This window comes from Elephas maximus, chromosome 6 (assembly GCF_024166365.1).
Source record: "Elephas maximus indicus isolate mEleMax1 chromosome 6, mEleMax1 primary haplotype, whole genome shotgun sequence".
In the NCBI taxonomy this organism is placed as follows: Eukaryota; Metazoa; Chordata; class Mammalia; order Proboscidea; family Elephantidae; genus Elephas; species Elephas maximus.
In genome coordinates, this window is record NC_064824.1 from 48,408,754 (window position 1) to 48,430,531 (window position 21,778).

The following is a 21,778-nucleotide window of genomic DNA, read 5'->3' on the forward strand; positions in this document are numbered from 1 at the left end:
TTATTTCCAATGCTCTTCTTTCATTTTATTCATTACTGTGTTTAGGTTAGGAGTAAGGAATAGACAGGTGTTTCTCTAAAAGCAATTAGATGTCTTATAGTTGCTTCTGTTATTGCATGAAATGATGAAAGAAAGAGCAGGAAAAACATACACTCAGGGTACAAAAATCCCAAGACCCGGCTGTAACACCAGGTGGTGAAGAGGGAGGCATATGACATATGATCAACATATACTCAATTAATATTTTTAAATAATAATCGATTATATAAAGCATCATAATTTTTATTAAAAAAGAGAGAGAACAGACAATAAAAAACATACCTACTCAAGGAAGACTTGCTTGCCTTGAATAACTTCACACCTCTCAGCATATAGAAATGCGTGCATTTTCTGCCAAAATGTTTTGCTTTAAAGATACTTATTTCTGTTTAAAAGATTAAGATGTATATTTCTGTTTAAAAGCTATCATTGCTATAACACAAGCTACTTTTAAAAAAATTGTATTGCAGAAAAGATATAAAGTTGAATTAAAATCAAAAGAGGGGCACATCTCTTAAACACAGAATAAACACCTCCAAATCTCCTCAGGTAGAAATTCTCAGGGTAGCAATAACAGCTAAGGCTGGCCTCTTGCACATAAGAAATCTTTTTTCAAGTGTACCAAGAGAATGCCAAATTTAGGAGATCATTACCACCTTTGAATTCTTCACCAAAAGCTAAAGCAACAAAATCCAACATAGCTTTGATTAATCCTGAATTCAACCTCCAGCCCAGCTCAAACCTGACTTGACTCATGCGCAGTGTTGATTTACCCTTCACTCTCCGGTGAACCCATAAGTTTTATTCTAGGAATGACATAAACAGGACTCACAGATAATTGTGTTTAGTGTCTGCATCACTATCTATCAGGGTGACCTTGGCTACAACTGGACAGCTCAGATTTTGGGAAATGTACCAGTGTCAGATTGTTTTATTTTTGTAATTAAATATTGGGGGCAGGAGAGCAAGACAGTAGATATTCCCACTACAAATCATTCTGACGCAGGAATGAAGAATTTTCTCCATATCTGGGCCCGAAAGAAAGACCAGAGGCATGCGACTGGTAGGAGAAGACTGCCTGGTGATAGGTGAGGGTGAGTTGCACCATCACATTTCTGGATAACCCTTCCACCCTGTGTCACAACCTCTACTACCTCACCTAAGATAGTAGTAGTGACAGTGACAGTGACAAGGAAGACGGAATCCTCTTGTCAAGAGAATACATGTAAGTACTAGCTCATTGGAGAATAGCAAGAGGCACAGGGCTGGCCCTTTGGCAACTAGAAGAGTCTGGTCCTGCCACATAGGACTATTTTTGACCCTCCTGCTGGCACCATGGGCATGCCATGGTTATATGTATGTGTAGGAGGAGGAGCTCTGCCCCAAAGATGTATAGCACTGGGAGCTAGCCTAGGCTGGCACGTCATGACTACTACTGAGTATAACACTGGGCAGAAAGTCTTCTTAATCCACTTATAGAAATTACTACCAGACCAGCGATGGTCACAGGACTTGGTACCTTAATGATAAGAACTGCACTGAAATGACAGACCACTAGATATACCCATGTTGAAAAGAATGGATTTCCACGGCTAACCGGACAAGGTTGACAGGTTTCTTGCTCTCTAGTTTGTTTTTTTTTTTTTTTTCAGGTAATATTCAGACCTGGGATTTTGGAGTTAGAGAAAGAGAGCCCCAGGAAAGAAAGAAAAACCTTCTCACGATGGACAAAACAGGGCTTGGAGTCATTGATTCAAATATTTTAAAAATGTGACCTTCTCTTGTACCCCAACGTGGTGAAAGGGAATACAGTAATGCTAAAACATTCCTTATCTATTAAAGACACATACAGAAGAATTTTCGCATGAAATTTTCACTTGAAAATTCTTCTACATGTCTATATACTGAGAGGCGTTAAAAGGGTTAAAGCCATTTTCTGACCACGTGGCATGGTTTATGACATACAGCTAACTACAGGGGTACACCCCTCTGCATACCACATTCCACTGGGGAAATCTGAAAACTAAAGGAATCTAATCTAAGAAGGACCAATGCCTCCTGGAGGCAAAGCGTTATATAGTCAGAAAGTCCTAACTGTGGTTCCTTTAGATAATAAAAAAAAAAAAAAATAGGACCTAGAAAAGAGTCAAGTGTCCCTTAATATAATAAAGCCAGAGCAAAAAGGTAAAGTCACCTATTGTCTTCAGCGTGGATAGAAACCACTCTGACTTCCCCCAGGCATGGAAAAACAGCAAGACAAAATCATGTTGTGAAACCATTGTTTGAACACTGAACATTGAACACTGCCTCAATTTTACCTCTCCAGACATGGAGAGACCACTTTGGAGGGCTTTCTCCTGTATAAGACATGTTTTGTAGTATCAAGCATTCATTACCTTCCTGTGTTAGTTATCTAGTGCTGCTATAACAAAAATACCGAAGTGGGTGGCTTTAACAAACAGAAATTAATTTTCCAACAGTTTAGGATGCTTTAAGCACCAGCTATTTTTTTATAGGGAAAGGCTTTACCTCTCTTGTCAGCTCTGAGGGAAGGCCTTGTCTCTTTTTCAGCTTCTGTTTCTTGGCTCCTTGGCGATCTTCACGTTGCATGGCATCTATCTTCCCCCATCTCTGTTGCTTGCTTGCTTGGTCTGTTTTTATATCTCAAAAAAAGATTGATTTAAGACATGCCTACACTAATGCTACCTCACTAACACAACAAAGAAAACTTATTCCCAAATAGGATTATAACCACAGGTATAGGGGTCAGGATTTACAATAAATATTTTGGGGGGCACAATTCAATCTGTAACACCTCCCTATCATGTTTTCCTCATATAGAAAAAGGTCTGAGGCTGAAGCAAATGTAAGGAATAATTCTCAAATCACCTTATTATATTTTCTATGAATTGATTCCCACTTTCTCCTGTACAAATTAGTTAGCACAACCCTGACTGACAAGGATGACAAAAAGGCATGACATTTACTTCCATGAGCTAACTCCATAGACAGAACTTGATTCATTGCCAAAAAACCTTACCAACTCATTGTTTATTTACATCTTATAGATGAGGAAGCTGAAGGCCCAAAATCACAAGGCCAGTAAGTTGTTAGCACTGCTAAAAAATCAATCTCACATTTGTCCAGCTACATAACCCATGCTCTTATTCACTGTGTTATGGACTGGCACACAGGCAATGGTTCTCTGACACACAGGACTGCTTGCTTAGTCGGCTAGGTGAGGTTTGTTGTCAAATGCCTTTGAGTTGGTTCCTACTCATAGCAATCCTATGTACAACAGAACGAAACACTGCCGTGTCCTGCACCATCCTCACAACCGTTGCTATGTTCCAGCCCATTGTTGCAGCCACTGTGTCAATCCATCTCATTGAGGGTCTTTCTCTCTTTAGCTGGCCCTCTACTTTACCAATCATATTATCTTTCTCCAGGGGCTGGTCCCTTCTGATAACTTCTCCAAAGTACATTAGATGAAGTCTCTTCATCTTCACTTCTAAGGAGCATTCCAGCTGTACTTCTTCCAAGACAGACTTGTTCGTACTTCTGGCAGCCCATAGTATATTCAATACGCTTTGAAAATACCATAATTCAAAGGCATCAATTCTTCAGTCTTCTTTACTCATTGTCCAGCTTCATGCATGTGAGGTAACTGAAAATATCCTGGCTTGGGTCAGGCATGCTTTAGTCCTCAAAGTGACATCTTTGCTTTTCAACACTTTAAAGAGGTCTCTTACAGCAGATTTGCACAATGCGATACATATTTCTCGACTACTGCTTCCATGGGCATTGATTGTCGATCCAAGTAAAATGAAATCCTTGATAACGTCAATCTTTTCTCCGCTTAACATGATGTTGTTTATTGGCCCAGTTGTGAGGATTTTTGTTTTCTTTATGTTGAGGTATAATCCATACTGAAGGCTGTATAGTCTTTGATCTCCATCGGTAAGTGTTTCAAGTCATCTTCACCCTCAGTAGGCAAGGTTGTGTCATCTGTATACCACAGGATGTTAATGAGTCTTTCTTCAATTCATATAATCCATCTTCTCGGATTACTTTCTCAGCATACCGATTGAAAAAGTATGGTGAAAGGATACAACCCTGATGCACACCTTTCCTGATTTTATACCATATAGTATCCCCTTGTTCTGTTTAAACGACTGCCTCTTGGTCTATGTACAGGTTTAGCATGAGCACAATTTAGTGTCCTGGAATTCCCAATCTTTGTAATGTTATCCATAATTTGTTATGAGCCACACATTTGAATGCCTTTGCATAGTCAATAAAACACAAGTAAACATCTCTCTGGTATTCTCTGCTTTCAGCCAGGATCCATCTGACAGCAGCAATGATATTTTTCATTCCAGCTCCTCTTCTAAATCTGGCTTGAATTTCTGGCAGTTCCCTGTTGATGTACTGTTGCAAGCATTGTTTTTTTTTTTTTTTTTTTAATTATCTTTGGTGAAATTTTGCTTGTGTGCAATACTAACATGTTTTCAATAACGTCCGCATTCCGTTGGATCACCGTTCTTTGGAATGGGCACAAATACGGATCTGTTCCAGCCAGTTGAACAAATGGCTGTCTTTCAAATTTCTTGGCATAGATGAGTGAGTGCTTCCAGCATTGCAACCATTTTTTGAAACATCTCAGTTGGTATTCCATCAATTCCTGGAACCTTGTTTTTCACCAATGCCTTCAGTGCAACTTGGACTTCTCCCTTTAGTACCATCGGTTCTTGATCATATGCTACCTCCTGAAATGCTTGAACATCGACTAATTCTTTTTGGTATAGTGACTCTGTGTATTCCTTGCATCATCTCTTGATGCTTCCTGTGTCATTCAGTTTTTTTTCCATAGAATCTTTCAGTACTGCAACTCAAGGCTTGAATTTTTTCTCCAATTCTTTCACTTTGAGAAATGCTGAGCGTGTTCTTCCCTTTGGTTTTCTAACTCTAGGTCTTTGCACATTTTACTATAATGCTTCGCTTTGTCTTCTCTAGCTGCCCTTGAAACCTTCCATTCAGCTCTTTTACTTCATCGTTTCTTCCATTCAATTTAGCTACTCTATGTTCAAAAGCGGAAACCCTGGTGGCGTAGTGGTTAAGTGCTACGGGTGCTAACCCAGAGGTCAGCAGTTCAAATCCGCCAGGCGCTCCTTGGAAACCCTATGGGGCAGTTCTACTCTGTCCTATAGGGTCGCTATGAGTCGGAATCAACTCGACGGCAGTGGGTTTGGTTTTTTTGGTATGTTCAAAAGCAAGTTTCAGAGTCTCTTTTGACATCCATTTTGGTCTTTTCTTTCTTTCTTGTCTTTTTAATGACCTTTTGCCTTCTTCGTGTATGATGTCCTCTATGTCATTCTACAACTCGTCTGGTCTTCGGTCATTAGTGTTCAATGTGTCAAATCTATTCTTGAGATAATCTCTCAATACAGGTGGAATATACTCAAGGTCATACTTTGGCCTTCACAGGCTTGTTTTCATTTTCTTTAGCTTCAATTTGAACTTGCATATGAGCAATTGATGGTCTTTTCTGTAATCTGCCCCTGGCCTTATTCTGACGGACGATATTGAGCTTCTTCACTGTCTCTTTCCATAGATGTAGTCGATTTGATTCCTGCGTACTCCATCTGGGAAGGTCCATGTGTCTAGTCACTGTTTATGTCGTTGATAAAAGGCATTTTCAATGAAGAAGTCATTGATCATCGTTTCTATCATCCAGGCCATGTTTTCCAACTACTGATCCTCCTTCTTTGTTTTCAACTTTAGCATTTCAATCACCGGTAATCATCAATGCATCTTGATTGCATGTTTGATCAATTTCAGGCTGCAGAAGCTGGTAAAAAATCTTCAGTTTCTTCATCTTTGGCATTAGTGGTTGGTGTGTAAAGTTGAATACCTGTATTAACTGGTCTGCCTTGTAAGCATATGGGTATTACCCTGTCACTGACAGTGTTGTACTTCCAGATAGATCTTGAAATGTCCTTTTTGATGATGAATGCAACACCGTTCCTCTTCAATTTATCATTGCCAGCATAGTAGACCATATACTTGTCTAATTCAAAGTGGCCAATACCCATGAATTTCAGCTCACTAATGCCTAGAATATCAATCTTCAAGCGTTCCACTCATTTTTGACAACTTCTAGTTTTCCTTGATTCATACTTTGTACACTCCACATTATGACTGCTAGTGGATTTTTTTTTTTTTTTTTTAGTGGATATTTGCAGCTGTTTCTTCTTATTTCGAGCTGAGCCACATCAGCATATGAAGGTCTCAAAAGCTTTACAACATCCACATCATTAAGGTTGACTCTACTTTGAGGAGGCAGCTCTTCCCCAGTAGAATATTGAGTGCCTTCCAACCTGAGGGGCTCATCTTCCAGCACTATACCAGACAGTGTTCCACTGCTATCCATGAGGTTTTCACTGGTTAACCTTTTTCAGAAGTAGATCACCAGGTCCTTCTTCCTACTCTGTCTTAGTCTGGAAGCTCTGCTTAAACCTGTCCACCGTGGGTGACCCTGCTGGTATTTGAAATACCAGTGACATAGCTTTCAGCATCACAGGAACACAGAAGCCACCACAGTACAACAAACTGACAGACAAGTGGTGGAGGTGAGGCTTACTAGCATTAAAAGAAAAAAGAAATTCACATTTTAATGTCTGAAAATTAGACATTAAAAAAAAATATGTTAATGTGTAATGAAGTCATAGATCTTTTATGTGTATGGTTAGGCTGCATCCTACAGAAAACAAATGCTGTGAATGGAGAAGAAAAGAAACCTATTAAATGTTGCAATGAAATTTCAGGGTAGGGCAATTACTACCAGCCAACCAGTTTAAACCTAGTAAATACCCTTAAGATATCATTAGTGGTTTAGTGGTAGGATTCTAGCCTTCTAGGAGGGAGACCTAGGTTTGGTTACAGGCCAATGCACCTCATATGCTGCCATCCTCCATGTATCACTGGAGACTTGCATGTTGCCATGATGCTTAACAGGTTTCAGCGGAGCTTCCAGACTAAGACAAACTAGGAAGGAAGGCCTAGAGATCTATCTCCAAAAACCAGCCAGTGAAAATCTTATAAATCACAACAGTTCAACCTGCAAACAATTAAGGGGATGGAGCAGGATCAGCCAGCATTTCATTCCATCGTGGGTGGGGTCGCCATGAGTCAGGGGCCTACTTGACAGCAGCTAACAATGACAATAACAAATCCCACTAAGCATTTTAGAAACACTAATCTGGTAGTGGCCTATAGGACAAATTGAGGGCATGGGGATGGGTAGAGCAGAGCCAGGGAGGCCAGTTAAAATATTATAATCCAGGTCCAAGCTAATTAGAGAACTGGCAAAAAGAATGGAAAAGAAGAAACAAATACAAGAGATGTTATGGAGACAGAATCCAAAACACTTGGCAATTTATAGAATGAAGGAAAAAATTGTGGGTTTTCTCGTCTGGGAGGGAGCTTCCAGGGGAGAGGGAAGTTGTTTGGTTGGTATTTTTTAATAAACTTTAGACAGTTAACCATAAACATTCATCTTCATCAGGAATGTATGCTCTGTCTATCTGTACTGCACTTGCAGACAGGCTGTGCCTTAAATTTCCAAGCAGCCATAAGACTGCTAGGTATAAGGCATGTACACCCACAGGCATCAACCATTCCATGGGTGCCACGTCCATCTGTAATCCAGCTGGACACAGCAGACACTACACAGTGTTGGCAAAGTGAAAGCCATTATTACTTATAGAAAGCAAACAGTAAACAATAACAACAGATTCTCAAAAGGAGAACCGCTTACCCTTTCCCAAATTATCTACGTCCATTCTTATGTGTCTGGCTCCTGCTACCACACACTGAGGCTTCTGCTCTGTCGCTGGTCCTCGCTGGGCTTTGCCTCAACAGCAGGAAGACCTCCTACACAAAATCTCCTGAGCCTCTGCCACTGGGCCCTTCTAAGCCTCTGCAGCTGGCTCCTGCCATGCTACCTGGGCCTGCGGGGCTCTCTTGCCACCACACAACCCGGCCCCCACTGCCCAGGGAGGGAGGCGTGCAACCCCTGCACAAAGCACACTCAGGTCTCTCTTGCCCCGCCCAATAACAAATACCACTAAGCATTTTAGAAACACTAATGGTTGTGGGTTAATCTGGTTTTTAGTATGTAGGATGAATTGAGGGCATGGGGATGGTAAAGCAAATCCAGGAAGGCCAGTTAGAACATTGTAATAACCCCCCCAAAAAAACATCAACCAAACCGGTTGCCATCGGGTCAATACTGACCCAGGTACAAGCTAATTAGAGAAGTGACAAAAAGAATGGAAAAGAACAAATACAAGAGATGGTATGGAGACAGAATCCAAAACACTTGGCAATTTATAGAATGAAGGAAAGAAATTGTGGTGTTTCTCAAACAGGTGCTATAGCTCTTTTAACTCAGCTGGCAAGCCTCTTGTCCAGAGGATCCAGTTCCATCCTGCTATAGGAAAACCCCTACACAGGATCCTCTGAGGCAACTTCCACACAGGGCACACTCAGGTCTCTGCCCTGCACAGGCAGGTGTTAGGACTCTTTTGGCTTGGCTGGCAAGCTTCTTGCCTAAAGGTGCTCAGCCATCACCCCGTGGGTCAGCAAGCACACCAAAGCTGCCTTGCTCCATGGACCAGCAAACCCACCAGCACTGTCTCTTGCCGTGTGGCGCCTTCTTCAGTGTTACAGCTCTTCCTTCTAGATCTAGGAGGTTCTCAGAGCAGGGGCCCGGAGTCCTTGGTCCAAAGGACGTGCTCTGCTCCAGGCTCTTTATGATGGTAGAGAGGCCCTCCCCAATCCCTACCCCTGTGGAATTCGCCCTTATATATTCAAACCCCTTGTCAATTTCAGGGCATGGTCCTTCCACCCGGACCACAAACTGACCAATCCCCTAGACGGACTGCAAGTCACTCAATTTGCATAGTAAACTGACCAATCCCTTACAAGATGTGACCCAGTGAATCATTTGGGGGGATTTATAAGATCCACGACTATTCCTATATTCTTTACAGTTTTCTCTATTTCTTACTAGCCAATCTCTGGTTACTCCAATACCATTATACTGTAGTTAATAATTCTTTAAATGTTCCCTGTCCAAATTACTATGTGGCATCTCTCTCCTGATTGGACCCACACTGATACAAACTCCTAGGAAAGAAATAAAGACAAAACACTTTTTTAACTTGAAGAAACTATCAGGCACTTTATAAAGGCAGCAGTTTCCCATGATACGTCTCTTTTACTCACACAGAAATGAAACTATATTTACAGAACCGGAAATTATTTACACTTTGGGATTTAGATGGCAAAAAAAGTGAAAACATGTATTTTCTTATGCTTTCCTACTGATATGAACTGTTCAAATAATCATAATTAGAATTGCTTATTTTGAGATGTACAAAGTGAATACATATTATTATCTATTAAACTAGGAGGGTCGCTGCCATGACGTACTTAAAATTGGTTAAATACTTAAAATTGGTAAATTCAGGGGAGTCAGAGACAACAACAAAACAGTTTACAAGCTCCCTTACCCTCTTTAGTAAATAAGTTCTTAAAACCTGCTGTCATCTGTTGAAAAGAGCACCAGTGGTGCGATGGTTAAGCATTCAGCTGCTAACCAAAAGGTCAGTGGTTCAAACCCACCAGCCGCTCCACAGGAGAAAGATGTGGCAGTCTGCCTCCATAAAGATGACAGCCTTGCAAACCCTATGGAGCAGTTCTACTCTGTCCTATAGGGTCGCTATGTGTCAGAATCAACTCAACAGCAACAGGTTTTTATGGGTCATCTTTAAGGAAATATTTTAACTGTCTACGTAGAATTGAAATTAGTTTTATAAAAGGGAGAACAGTACAGTAGTTCAGAGCATGGGCAAGTTATGTCTCTGTGCTTCAGTTTCTTCATCTGCGAAATGGGGATAAAAACATCACCTACCTCCTAGGGATGTTGTGAGGACGGAATGAGTGCAGGGTTGCACGAACGAAGGTATGAACAGCACTTGGAATTGTGTCTGGCAAATTAAATGTTGGCTATTGTTATCCACGGGAGTCTCTGGGTGGCGCAAACGGTTAAGCCCTTGACTACTAGCCAGAAGGTTGGCGGTATGAATCCACACAGAGGATCCTGGGAAGACGTGCCTAGCGATCCGCTTTCAAAAGGTCACATCCTTGAAAACCCCGTGGGGCAGGTGTACTCTGCACACGTATGGTTGCCACAAGTCAGAATCAACTTGATGGCAACTAACAAACATTATCATTCACAATTTTATCCTCAAATGCTATTACTTTAGCACTATAACTACTAAATAAAAAGGGAAAAAAGACACTACAATTTCTTTCAAAATTCTTTATAACAGGAGCATGAACATTTTATAAGCCTTTAGTTAAATAAGCAGCAGTAAAAGTACTCCACGTGCCCAGCAGTCTTGTAACGATGGGATTCAGTCAAGTTATGATAATCTGCCTCAAAAATACTTTCCATTTAAGAAGCATCTCGAGTGGTGTTTGTCAGCATTCTAAGTCTATTTAGAGTGAACACAAACTTTGTAAATGCTAAGAAATTACAACAGCATAAAAGTAAGTATTCAAACTTCTCATATGTTAGAATTAAGGCTACTTCTTTTTCTAATAATTTGGGCTGCAGAGAAAATTTGATCTCCTCAAAGTTTAGTAAGTTTCCCCCGCCCAAAGTTTTATATCTCAGATATTATCTTTATAATCAGACAGCCTGGGCTAACTCCAGCCTCATCCCTTGCCAGCTATATAACTTTGGAAAAGTGTTTTAACATCTCCAAATCTTAGTTTCCTCGCCTATAACGTGAACATAGTTATTCCTACAATGAAAGTTAGTTGTAAGGATTAAATGAGATAATGCCTGGAAAGCTAACATATGCACAGCATAGTCATTGCTCTATTGAGGACGCAGCCATTAACATTACTATTGCTGAGATTTTGGTAACTAACTTTTCACCCTAACAATTTCATTACCTGTTTTCGAAATAGGTAAGTGTCAGAAGAAGATCCTATAATATCAATGTGTGTCCTACAAAACTTTACCAGCACTTGAAGGTACCTCAACTTGAGTTGCTCACATGCCAGTTTAATGGTTCTTTGCTCTCTCTTCTCTTTTCCTTCTAAAACAAATGTCTCTTTTCTAAGCTCACACTGAAGAGAATGTGCATATTCCTCAATGAGCTGTTTTACATGCTTTACGGTGTTTCGCTGACACCCACCTCGATCACTTGTCAGACAAACTGTGGTGATATCACCATCCACTCTCTCCTGACTTAAAATGTTAAATTTTTTCAATGTGCTTTCGTAACATTTGCACTTCTCTTTCAAGTAAAGGAACACATCTGTGTCGAGAACAAGTGTTTCTCCACTTCCAGTCATCTCAGGTGGTAAGGGCCTGAATGACTCCAATGAGGCATGACTTCTCTGTAGGCTCCTTTTGGGTCTCTGCCTACTCAACTCTTTTCCTTCACTAATAAAATTCCTGTTTTTTTCTAAAAGAGAGCTAGCTTTCAACCACAAAGATTCTCTGAGCCTCTGGATAGCCAGAAATGATCCTTGAACGGAGATTCTTCCATTGGGTTCCAAAGTACCGAAGCATAAAGTTGGGATTTTCTTTTCCAGGTCCCTTATCAGATTTTCTAGAATAACTTGTTTCCAAAAGACAGAAAGATCAAGGATAGCATTTACAGAGCAGAAGACCTAAAATTAAAAAGAGAGAAATTGAAATTGCACTGCCTAGTGAAGCAGACTACATAAACACATTCTTTCTCTGCCTCTACAGAGGTTGCCCTAAGCCAGACCCAACTGCCCAGCCCAGACTTCCTGGCTTCTTGCACAACAGCAGCCCACCAAAGGGATCTCACAACGCCATCAAGGCCACGTTGCTTAATGTGGTGTTGACAGTCCCTCACCACATACCCCAAAAAAGAGACAATCAGAAGTTTTTTAGTTGCAGAATGTTCTTTTGAAACAAAATCTTATGTAGAGCCATAGCTAGAAAATTGTTCTGGTTCTGCTCTGAGCATAAGGGATGAGGACCCTTCCCTTTCAGTCCTGTCCACCTAAAGCAAACCCTAGCTTTGAAGCTCATCACATGGCTCCACAGAGGCCTAAGTTTCTTACACAATGTAATTCGTAAACCAATGCTTTGAACTTTAACTTTTTTCTCTTATTCCTTATTATTTCTTCCCTGACTCTGCTTTTTTTTTTTTTTTTTATTTAAACGCTTACCCTAATTGCTTTTTTCCCCAAAATAAAGTCTTGAGGTAGGTACTGGACATCATCCAGGACAGCATAAAAGCTCACTGTCACTTTAAAGCATTAACTGAACACACAGAAACATAAAAATAGGCCAGGCAATAACCGAAAAGTTTCAAGAAATAGGTTTGGCCTATATTACACTGACTTAAGTCAGGAAGTTTGCCTTGTCTTTTCTAGAAGAATAGAGTGAGTGTTCCATGTCTCCTTAAGTAAGGAAGACGTTGCCGAAGAAAGGGGATTGTGAAGGGTCAGCACGCCTTCTGGATAACATCTTACCTTTTCACTAAAATGAGAGACTGTGAGTTGAGCCTGTACAGTCTTCTTTCCTAGATGGTGTTTCTTTTTTCTGATGACATTCTCTGCAACTAAGTGGACACATTTCTGCCATTAGAAGTGTTCATGACAAAATATACAGCTCAACTCTATTATCTAGAATATTGAAGAGATTTCCCCCCCCGCATTATTCCAGTACATTCAAATGGTTTGTTTCCTCCCACCTTAACACACTGAAATTCATTTTATGTATACATATGACCTTAATCATACTTTTAAAAACACACATAGTCTATATATACGAACAGAAAACTAAATCTGTTAATTACTGCCGTAAGGAGATTTCACCTTCTTGAATCCAGAATATACTACACTGTCTTGGTTTTCCTCCTAACTCACTGGCTGACCTTCTCAGTCCCTTTTGCCAATCCTCCTTCTCTTCCCATTCCCTAGGTATTGGCATTCCCCAAGTCTCAGGCCTCACACCTCTTTGCTAACCTTCACCCACCCCCTGGGGGACCCCAATAATTCCTATTACTTTAGATAACATCATTACACACGTATCTTCCAAAATTCTATTTTCAGTCTTGACCTTTCTCCTTTCTGCCTGGTAGAAATCTCTATTTCATTGCCCTAATAGGTCATTGCCCAAAACTCAACACATGAAAACTATACCCCTCCCAAGTGGACCCCTCCCCCAGTCTTCGCCATCTCAGAAAATGACCTCTGATCCATGAGCAAATCCTGAATATCCACGAGTTCTCACCACCTGCCCTGCTACCACTCTAGTCAAAGCCAGCAATGATTATGATAGTCTCCAATTCTCCATGCAGCAGCCAGAATGACTGTCTAAGAAAAGGCAGTCAAGTCTTGTCAATCCTCTCTTCAAAACCCTCTATTTCACTCAGAATAAAATCCAGAGACTTGGCATTGACCTGTAAGTTATTTCCCATAAACTGGGCCCCAGCTCCATGTCTAACCACATCTCGTATCCCTCTCTCCCCCATTCATTACACTCGAGCCACACAGACCTCCTGTCTGTTCTTCAAGGTGTCCAGCATGCTCCCACCTCAGGGCATTTCTACAAGCTCTTCTCTTGGCCTAGAATGTTATCCTACTTGTGTCTGTATGAATTATTTCCTTACTTCATTCTGCTCAAAAGTCACCTAAACAGAGTACTTCCCTAACCATCTTTTCTAAAAAAAAAAAAAAAATTGCATCCTCTGAAAAACTCTAAATCCCTTACTCCTCTTTATATTTTTTTCATAGCACTTATCACCATCCAACATGTGGTATATATACATTTATTTATTAGCTATCTATCCCCACCATAAGGAGCCCTGGTGGCACAGTGGTGAAGCACTCAGCTGCTAACCAAAAGGTCGATGGTTTGAACTCACCAGCCACTCCATTGCAGAAAGATGTAGCAGTATTCTTCCATAAAGATTACAGCCTTGGAAACCCTATGGGGCAATTCTCTGTCCTATAGGGTCACTATGAGTCGGAATCGACTTGATGGCAATGGGTTTATCCCCATCATATGTATGTTTCATGAAAGAAAAAATTTTGCCTGTTTCATTCACTGCTGTCTTTTCAAGGCCTAGAACGGTGCCTTGCAAATAGATGCTCAATAAACATTGTGAGTATATGAATGAATAAGTCCGCTCTCTGAGTTACCAATTCAACATATCAAATATTAACTTCCAACAACACCAACATTCCCTTAGAGAAATAAGGAGGAAGCTCCCACCCTTCCCACCATCTCTTACCTGTACAGCCACATTGAGAAGGAATGAACTAACTAATGGTGGAAGACAAAGGTACTGATAATCCGGTTTTTTGGATCTCTCTCTAGAACCTGTCTTCCTCCAAGAGGCTGGCCTGGAAGCTCATCTTTCTCTGGCACTCCATTCTGCCAGCCACTACACAGAAAAGAAGGCTGCTGCCTCCATGAGGCTGGAGGGGCAAGTGTGCCCAGCAGGCCAACTCTCCTCACCTATTTCAGGTTGGAAGGTAGGAAACAGACGGCTCAATCTGTTCTCAGAGCCAAGCCCTATTTCTCCAAACCAACTTTACCAGTAACAAAGAAGACACTATATTAGAACATCCATTTCAGTGCTGTACCTCATTATCATCAGTTTGAATAAATCAAAGTAGACAGTATAATTATATTGCTAAAGTTACTTCAAAACTCCCAAAATAGTTATCTGTTTGTTGTGACAGTATAGATAAATTTGTGGGTTTTTTTTTTCCTGTGTTTTACAAGTTTTATATGATAAAATACATCACTTTTATCCCAAGATATGGAAGGATTCAAAATATAGGGAAAAAAAGAAGTCTGAGAGTTTTACAGTTACTAGCACCTTCATCATGAACCAGTTGGACATACATTCTTGCTAATATTGTCCACTTTTATATTCAGAATACAATACTTTTTTTAAAAAAACTACTTATAATTTTACCAAACCCAGGGATCATTTTAATGGAATGCATTTTTAAAATTTCACTGAAGAATTATTTTTTGATTACAAATATTCGATTTGGAAATACCTTTTCTTTCCTTGAATATTACATATGCTACTCCCTTGGTTCTTGTTGGATATATCACATCTTCAACATCTCCACCCTCATTCTTAATATCCTGGAAGTGAAGTTTCACTGATGTGGCCAGTGACTGATCACTAAAACGACCAACTGGAAGACCAGCAACTACAACCGTTCTTTCAGAAGCTTCAGATTCCTTGACATTCGAAACTGATGCCTGTATTGAAAATAGTAGAATACTCTTTAAAAATGTAAGACTCTACCAAATAAAGGTAACATCATATGCCAGTGGCAAAAAAGGGATCAAAAACACTGAGGTTTGTTGAAAGGCTACTGGCACAATAACTGTTCCAGTTGACTCCCCAAACTCCCTACCCCCTCTATGTATGGACACTACAAGGAAGACCAGTTAAGGAGGCTATTTATTCAAATTTACACACCAACCACTAAAGCTGAAGATGAGGAAATTGAAGATTTTTACCACTTTGGCAGTCTGAAATTAATCAAATATGCAATTAAGATACATTGATAATTAAATTGGAATGTGAAAGTTGGAAACAAAGAAGGATCCATAACTGGAAAATATGGCCTTAGTGATAGAAATGACAATGGAGATCCCATGATAGAATTTTGCAAGACCAACAACTTTTTCATTGCCAATACTTTTTTTTCAACAACATAAATGGTGACCGTACACGTAGACCTCACCAGACAAAATACACAGGAATCAAGTTGACAACATTTATGGAAAGAGACGATGCAGAAGCTCAACACCATCAGTCAGAACAAGGCCAGGGCTGATTAAGAAACACACTATCAATAACTCATATGCAAGTTCAAGCTGAAGGTGAAGAAAATTAGAACAAGTCCACAAGAGCTAAATACAAGCTTGAGTATACCCCACCTGAATTTAGAGACCATCTCAAGAATGAATTTTATACATTGAACACTAATGGCTGAAGGCCAGACAAGTTGTAAAATGACAAGGACATCACACATAAAGAAAGCAAAAGATCATTAAGGAGATAGGATAGAAAAAAATGACCAGAATGGATGTCAGAAGAGACTCCCTAACTTGCTCTTGAACATCGAGCCACTAAAGCAAAAGGAAGAAATGATAAAATAAAAGAGCTGAACAGAAGGTTTCAGAGGGAGGCTCAAGAAGACAAAGCCAAGTATTATAATGAAAAGAGCAACAACCTGGAGTTAGAAAACCAAAAGGGAAGAACATGCTTGGTATTTCTCAAGCTGAAAGAACTAAATAAAAAGTCAAGCCCCTAGTTGCAATATTGAAGGAGCCTACAGGGAAAATGCTGAACAACCCAGGAAGCAACAAAACCAAGGTGGAAGAAATACACAGTCACTGCACCAAAAAGAATTGGTTGACACTCAACAATTTCAGGAGTTAGCATATGATCAAGAACCAATGGTATTAAAGGAAGAAGTCCAAGCTACACTGAACTCAGTGGCGAAAAACAAGGCCCCAGGAATTGACGAAATACCAGTTGAGACATTTTAACAAACAGATGCACCACTGGAGGTGCCCACTCATCTATGCCAAGAAATCTGGAAAACAGCTACCTGCCAACCAACTGGAAGAGATCCATATATGTGTGCATTCCAAAGAAAGGTGATCCAACAGAATGTGAAAATTATCAAACAGTATCATTAATACCACACACAAGTAAAATTTTGTTGAAGATCATTCAAAAGCCGTTGCAGCAGTACATGAACAAGGAGCTGCCAGAATCAGAAGTGGTCGTGGAACCTGGGATATCATTGCTGATGTCAGATGGACCTTGGCTGAAAGCACAGAATAACAGAAAGATGTTTACTTTTGTTTTATTTACTATGCAAAGGCATTCAGCTTTGTGGATCATAACAAATTATGGATAACACTGCAAAGAATGGGAATTCTAGAACATTTAATTGTGCTCATGAGGAACCTATACACCGACCAAGAGGCAGTCGTTTGAACAGGACAAGGGGGTACTATGTGATTTAAAGTTGGGAAAGGTGTACGTCAGGGTTGTATCCTTTCACCATACTTATTCAATCTGTATGCTGAGCAAATAATCTGAGAAGCTGGGCTATATGAAGAAGAACGAGGCATCAGGATTGGTGGAAGCCTCATTAACAACCTAGGTTATGCAGATGACACAAACTTGTTTGCTGAAAATGAAGAGGAACTGAAGCACTTAACTGATGAAGATCAAAGACTACACAGCGTTCAGTATGGATTACACCTCAACACGGAGAAAACAAAAACCCTCACAACTGGACCAATAAGCAACATCATGACAAACGGAGAAAATACTGAAGCTGTCAAGGATTTCATTTTACTTGGATCCACAATCAACACCCATGGAAGCAGCAGTCAAGAAATCAAACAATGTATTGCACTGGACAAATCTGCTGCAAAAGACCTCTTTAAAGTGTTGAAAAGCAAAGTTGTCACTTTAAGGACTAATGTGCCCCTGACCCAAGTCATATTTTCAATTTTCTTGTATCCATGTGAAAGCTGGACAATGAATAAAGAAGGCCAAAGAAGAATTGATGCCTTTGAATTATGGTGTTGGAGAATACTGAATATATTATGGACTGCCAGAGGAACAAACAAGTCTGTCTTGGAAGAAGTACAGCCAGAATGCTCCGTAGAAGTGAAGATGCACAATAACTTTGGACATGCTATCAGGAGGGACCTGTTCCTCGAGAAAGATACCACGCTTGGTAAAGTAGGGGGTCAGTGAAAAAGAGGAAGGCCCTCAATGAGATAGATTGACACAGGCTGCAACAATGGGCTCGAGCATAACAACAACTGTAAGGATAGCACAGGATCAGGCAGGGTTTCATTCTGTTGTACATAGGGTCACCATGAGTTGGAACTGACTCAATGGCACCGAACAACAACATCAAAATTTTAAGTATTTTATTGAAATTACAAAAATAACTCATAGAAGAATTAAAAATAATATTACAACTTCCAAGCTTGGAAGGTGGTTACATGAGTGAAATCCTCCTTTTTCATAGTAATAATTCAACAGATAATGAAGAAAGTCAATGATGATAACCCCCAGGATATGAACTCTCTCTCATATTTGGTATTTCAGATAGAAGCTGACAAAATTAGGAGATGCTTTAAAAAAAACAGTTCCTCAGTGGTACAAAGGAGAGATTGGAGGTTCAAGTCCATCCAGAGGTGCCAGGAGAAAGGTCAGTTAGTAAGCTATTGAAAACCCTTTGAAGCAGAGTTCTACTCTGACACACATGGGGTCACCATGAGTTGGACTGGATGCAATGGCAGCTGGTTTTAAAATAAATAAATAAAAGGCAGTGGAGACTTATTCACCATTCTGATTTCAATCTCAAAGTGGCAACACAGCGTTTTTAGGTCACAGTGTGCAACTGAATTTCTTATGTCTGGAATGTATGAAATTAAGAGAAGCAATCTCTGAAATCCAATATCCAGTATCTTCTCAATTAGTTAATTAATGAACAAATGCAGCATTAATTAAGCACATGTCCTAAGCCGACAAATACGCTGGATGCCATAAACGACTCATACCAAGAAGTAAAGCATACCCCTTGCCCTGAAATTCAGTTCCACCACAAAAATCTCACGAGCGTTATCACACGTGGGGCACTTGGCTAGGCCTAGGATTACCAACATAACAAACAGAGGCCTCTGCCTTAAGGAAGAGCGGGAGGCAGACAAAGGCAAATCATTTTCAACAGAGTTTGGTAGGCACAGAAGAGGGAGAAAACAGACTCGGCAATTTAAAAAAGATATAAGACCTTTCACAACAAAATGCTAAACTGTACAACAAACATCATCCAAGAGTAGGAAGCAAGATTACTTCTGGCTAAAGCAGTTTCAAAGAAGGCTTCATGAAAGAGAGGCTTTAACAGCTGAGGTCAAATTTAAATTAATGATGCAACAAAGGGAATGCTGTCCAGGAATGAATGAGCCCACAGCATAGACAAAGGGACAGAGGCAGGTACGAAAATGGCTCATGTTGGACATTACAAAACAAAAGTAGTGTCTCCTGAAAATAAAACTCATCACAATCTATTGACTATTTGTTACAAGAGATGCTTTAAATGGAAGAAAACTGAATTTTTTTAAAAAAATTATTCATAAACAATTCAAACTATGTAAGTGAAATAGTGAAAATATATTAAAGTGTCCTTCCATCCTAACCCCAAGTGGTAGTGGTATTATGTAATTTTTCCCAAGCTGGTTCCCTCTCAGAAGAGGCAAAAAAATAACAAAAAAGACTGTTCAGCTTCCAGGAAATCTTACTTTCATGGGATTTGTCCTGATTTACTGCACAACTTTTTGCTCTAACAGCCCATATCAACCAAAATGGGTAAAAGGCTAGTGAATTCAATTCCTTTTTTGATCTTAATCAACATCAAAGAAAAACTTTCAATCAACTTAAATTCAGAAAATATTACTCCACCTCGATGCCTTCATGGATACTATGCCATATTTCTTTGTTCAAGTGTCTAAATGTAATTTATCTTTAAATTCAAAAAAATTTCGACATGAGTCAATATTTTTAAGAGAGCGGTAAAGATATGGTCTAGTTTTGTAAGAACTAACTAATGTTTAAGAAGCACCTAAAGAATTATTTCAATGTCCTGCCAATATTCTTTCCTGTCTTGAGACAGCGTAGTAAACATACACAAATTTACTGAAGTCAATCATGAGCAACGATGGTTATTAATCTCTTCTATCTACCTAACGAAGAAAAAGATGTCTTGGAGGAACATAATCCTTTAAAGAGTTACAACATACAGATTTTGAAACAAGAGCAGCATTTCAGCCAACAGGTAGTAAGGCGATGGTATTTTCCCCGTATCAATGATATACTTTAAAAGATTTTGGCCATTGTATATCAGAAAGTAAATATATATATATATATAAAACCAAAACCAAACCCACTGCCGTCGAGTTGATTCCAACTCATAGGAAGAAATAATCTGAGTGTTTTGTAAGCAAGGCTAACCCCCAGCAAAAAAAAAAAAAAGCAGCAATAGGGAGAAATAATTAGAAGATACAGTCACTGCATTTGTTTATATTTCTTTTCCCAAAATCAGTTTATTTTCATTGATGATGCCTTTATTGCCACTTGATAAAAAACGCACTTGCATTTCACAAATGCCTTTTGCGTTTTCAGGGCCCTAGCGCTCCCTGGAAATTCTATGGGGCAGTTCTACTCTGTCCTATAGGGCCGCTATGAGTCGGAATCAACTAAACTGCAACGGTTTTGTTTTCTGTTTTCTATTTCATACCAGCGATTAAAGGCCCTGCCACTGCTTTCAAGAGCCTAATGGAAGAACAAAGAAGACTAGATCTTGAATTTGCTAACCGTTCTCCCTAGCTAGCACAGATGGTGAAAACACAAAGAATCCTTTGTGTCTACAGAGAAAGAATTAAGGTCACAAGAGAAGAATTCACACTGGGGCTGACAGAAGACATCAAGATTGCTTCCTAACGCGTCCTTGGCGCGAATCCCTTCTTACTGGCCCTGTTCAAGCGGAAGCTGTGGCCTCGATTTCTCGATAATTCTCTTCCTTCTAGTTCCCCTAAGGGTGAAAAGAACAGTTAAGCCCTAATGCAGCCTGCGAAGCAGAATCTTTGACGAAACAGCTCTGTCCCCTGGACAAATGGCTACGAGGTGCAAGAGATGGCAGTTTGCGCTCTGTCCCTTCGGAGCTGCTCCTCCCTCGCAGAGCCTGATCGGAATTGTAGGAGAGCCCAGAATTGTAACGAGCAGGTACCGAAAGGTAAACCGAGGCTTGCTCGCTGGGGCGGGCGGTTCTCCGCCAGCCTGGGGACACTCTGCGCGCCGCCTCTGCCCACCCGGCTCCGCACCCTTCTGGGGGATCGAGGGGACAGGATGGGGACGCCATGCAACCACGAAACCCGGAGCAAAAGCAACTTGCCATGGCAGAGGACAGACGCGCGCACCGCTGCCGCCAGGAAGCCCGAACCTAAGACGGTGGGGCCGGGTCGAATCAGTAGGTTTTGGTTTCGGTTTTGGTTCCCGCTCCCTTGGAGACAACACGTAAGAAGAGCGGCCCCTTAACTCCACCCTGATGTTCTTCACCTTCGCGGCCGCTGGGTGGGAGTTTGGATTCACGACTGCCGCTGCCAGTGCCTGTCGGGACACCCTTAGTAGTTCCCCAACTTTTGAAACTACAGTCGAGGGCCCGGAGCATTCCCGGCCAGGGACTTGGGGTTTCTGCGGGTGCTGAGTCTGTCCTGTGCTCAGTTGTAATCTGGATCCAATTTCCTACACCCTCATTATCTCCCCTGAGTCCTTCCCGACCTGGCGCCTGGGCCTTCTCTCCCAGCTCGTCGACTTCTCAGCCCAGCCCAAGCGAGGGTCACCAAATGAAAAGTGCAAGATTCTTGCCATAAAAACCTCTCCACTTTGTCCACGCCACGCTCAGACACCTGAGTCTGGCATCTAAGAGGAACAGAGATACCCTTAGCTTCAAAGTCAGAAGAGCATAAAGAAAGGTAAATGGTTGGCAAATATGAAGCTGTACCCAACTCATAAGAAATACATATTGAAATGCTGGAGTTACCATT

The 21,778-nt window shown here is 40.6% G+C and overlaps 1 protein-coding gene across 1 annotated transcript; it reads right to left on the reverse strand.

Annotated features, from left to right (window-relative positions):
• Positions 1-6,821: 6,821 nt before the first annotated feature.
• On the reverse strand, positions 6,822-21,402 carry RBM43 (RNA binding motif protein 43). The gene is made up of 7 exons (XM_049888521.1): positions 21,291-21,402; positions 20,962-21,234; positions 20,704-20,766; positions 16,756-16,826; positions 15,181-15,391; positions 12,634-12,722; positions 6,822-11,796 (listed from the first exon to the last, which is right to left on the reverse strand). Exons 1-7 carry the CDS (start codon positions 21,400-21,402, stop codon positions 11,050-11,052), a joined length of 1,566 nt encoding a protein of 521 aa, XP_049744478.1. The 3' UTR covers positions 6,822-11,049.
• Between the last annotated feature and the right edge of the window lie 376 nt (positions 21,403-21,778).

Coding starts and splice junctions, on each gene's coding strand:
- RBM43 (XM_049888521.1), bottom strand. CDS start 21,402: ATGCTCCGGGCCCTCGACTGTAGTTTCAAAAGTTGGGGAACTACTAAG. Junction 20,767..20,961: donor AAGCCTCGGTTTACCTTTCG/GTACCTGCTCGT, acceptor TTTCACCCTTAG/GGGAACTAGAAGGAAGAGAA. Junction 16,827..20,703: donor CTTCCGCTTGAACAGGGCCA/GTAAGAAGGGAT, acceptor ACTGTTTGATAA/TTTTCACATTCTGTTGGATC.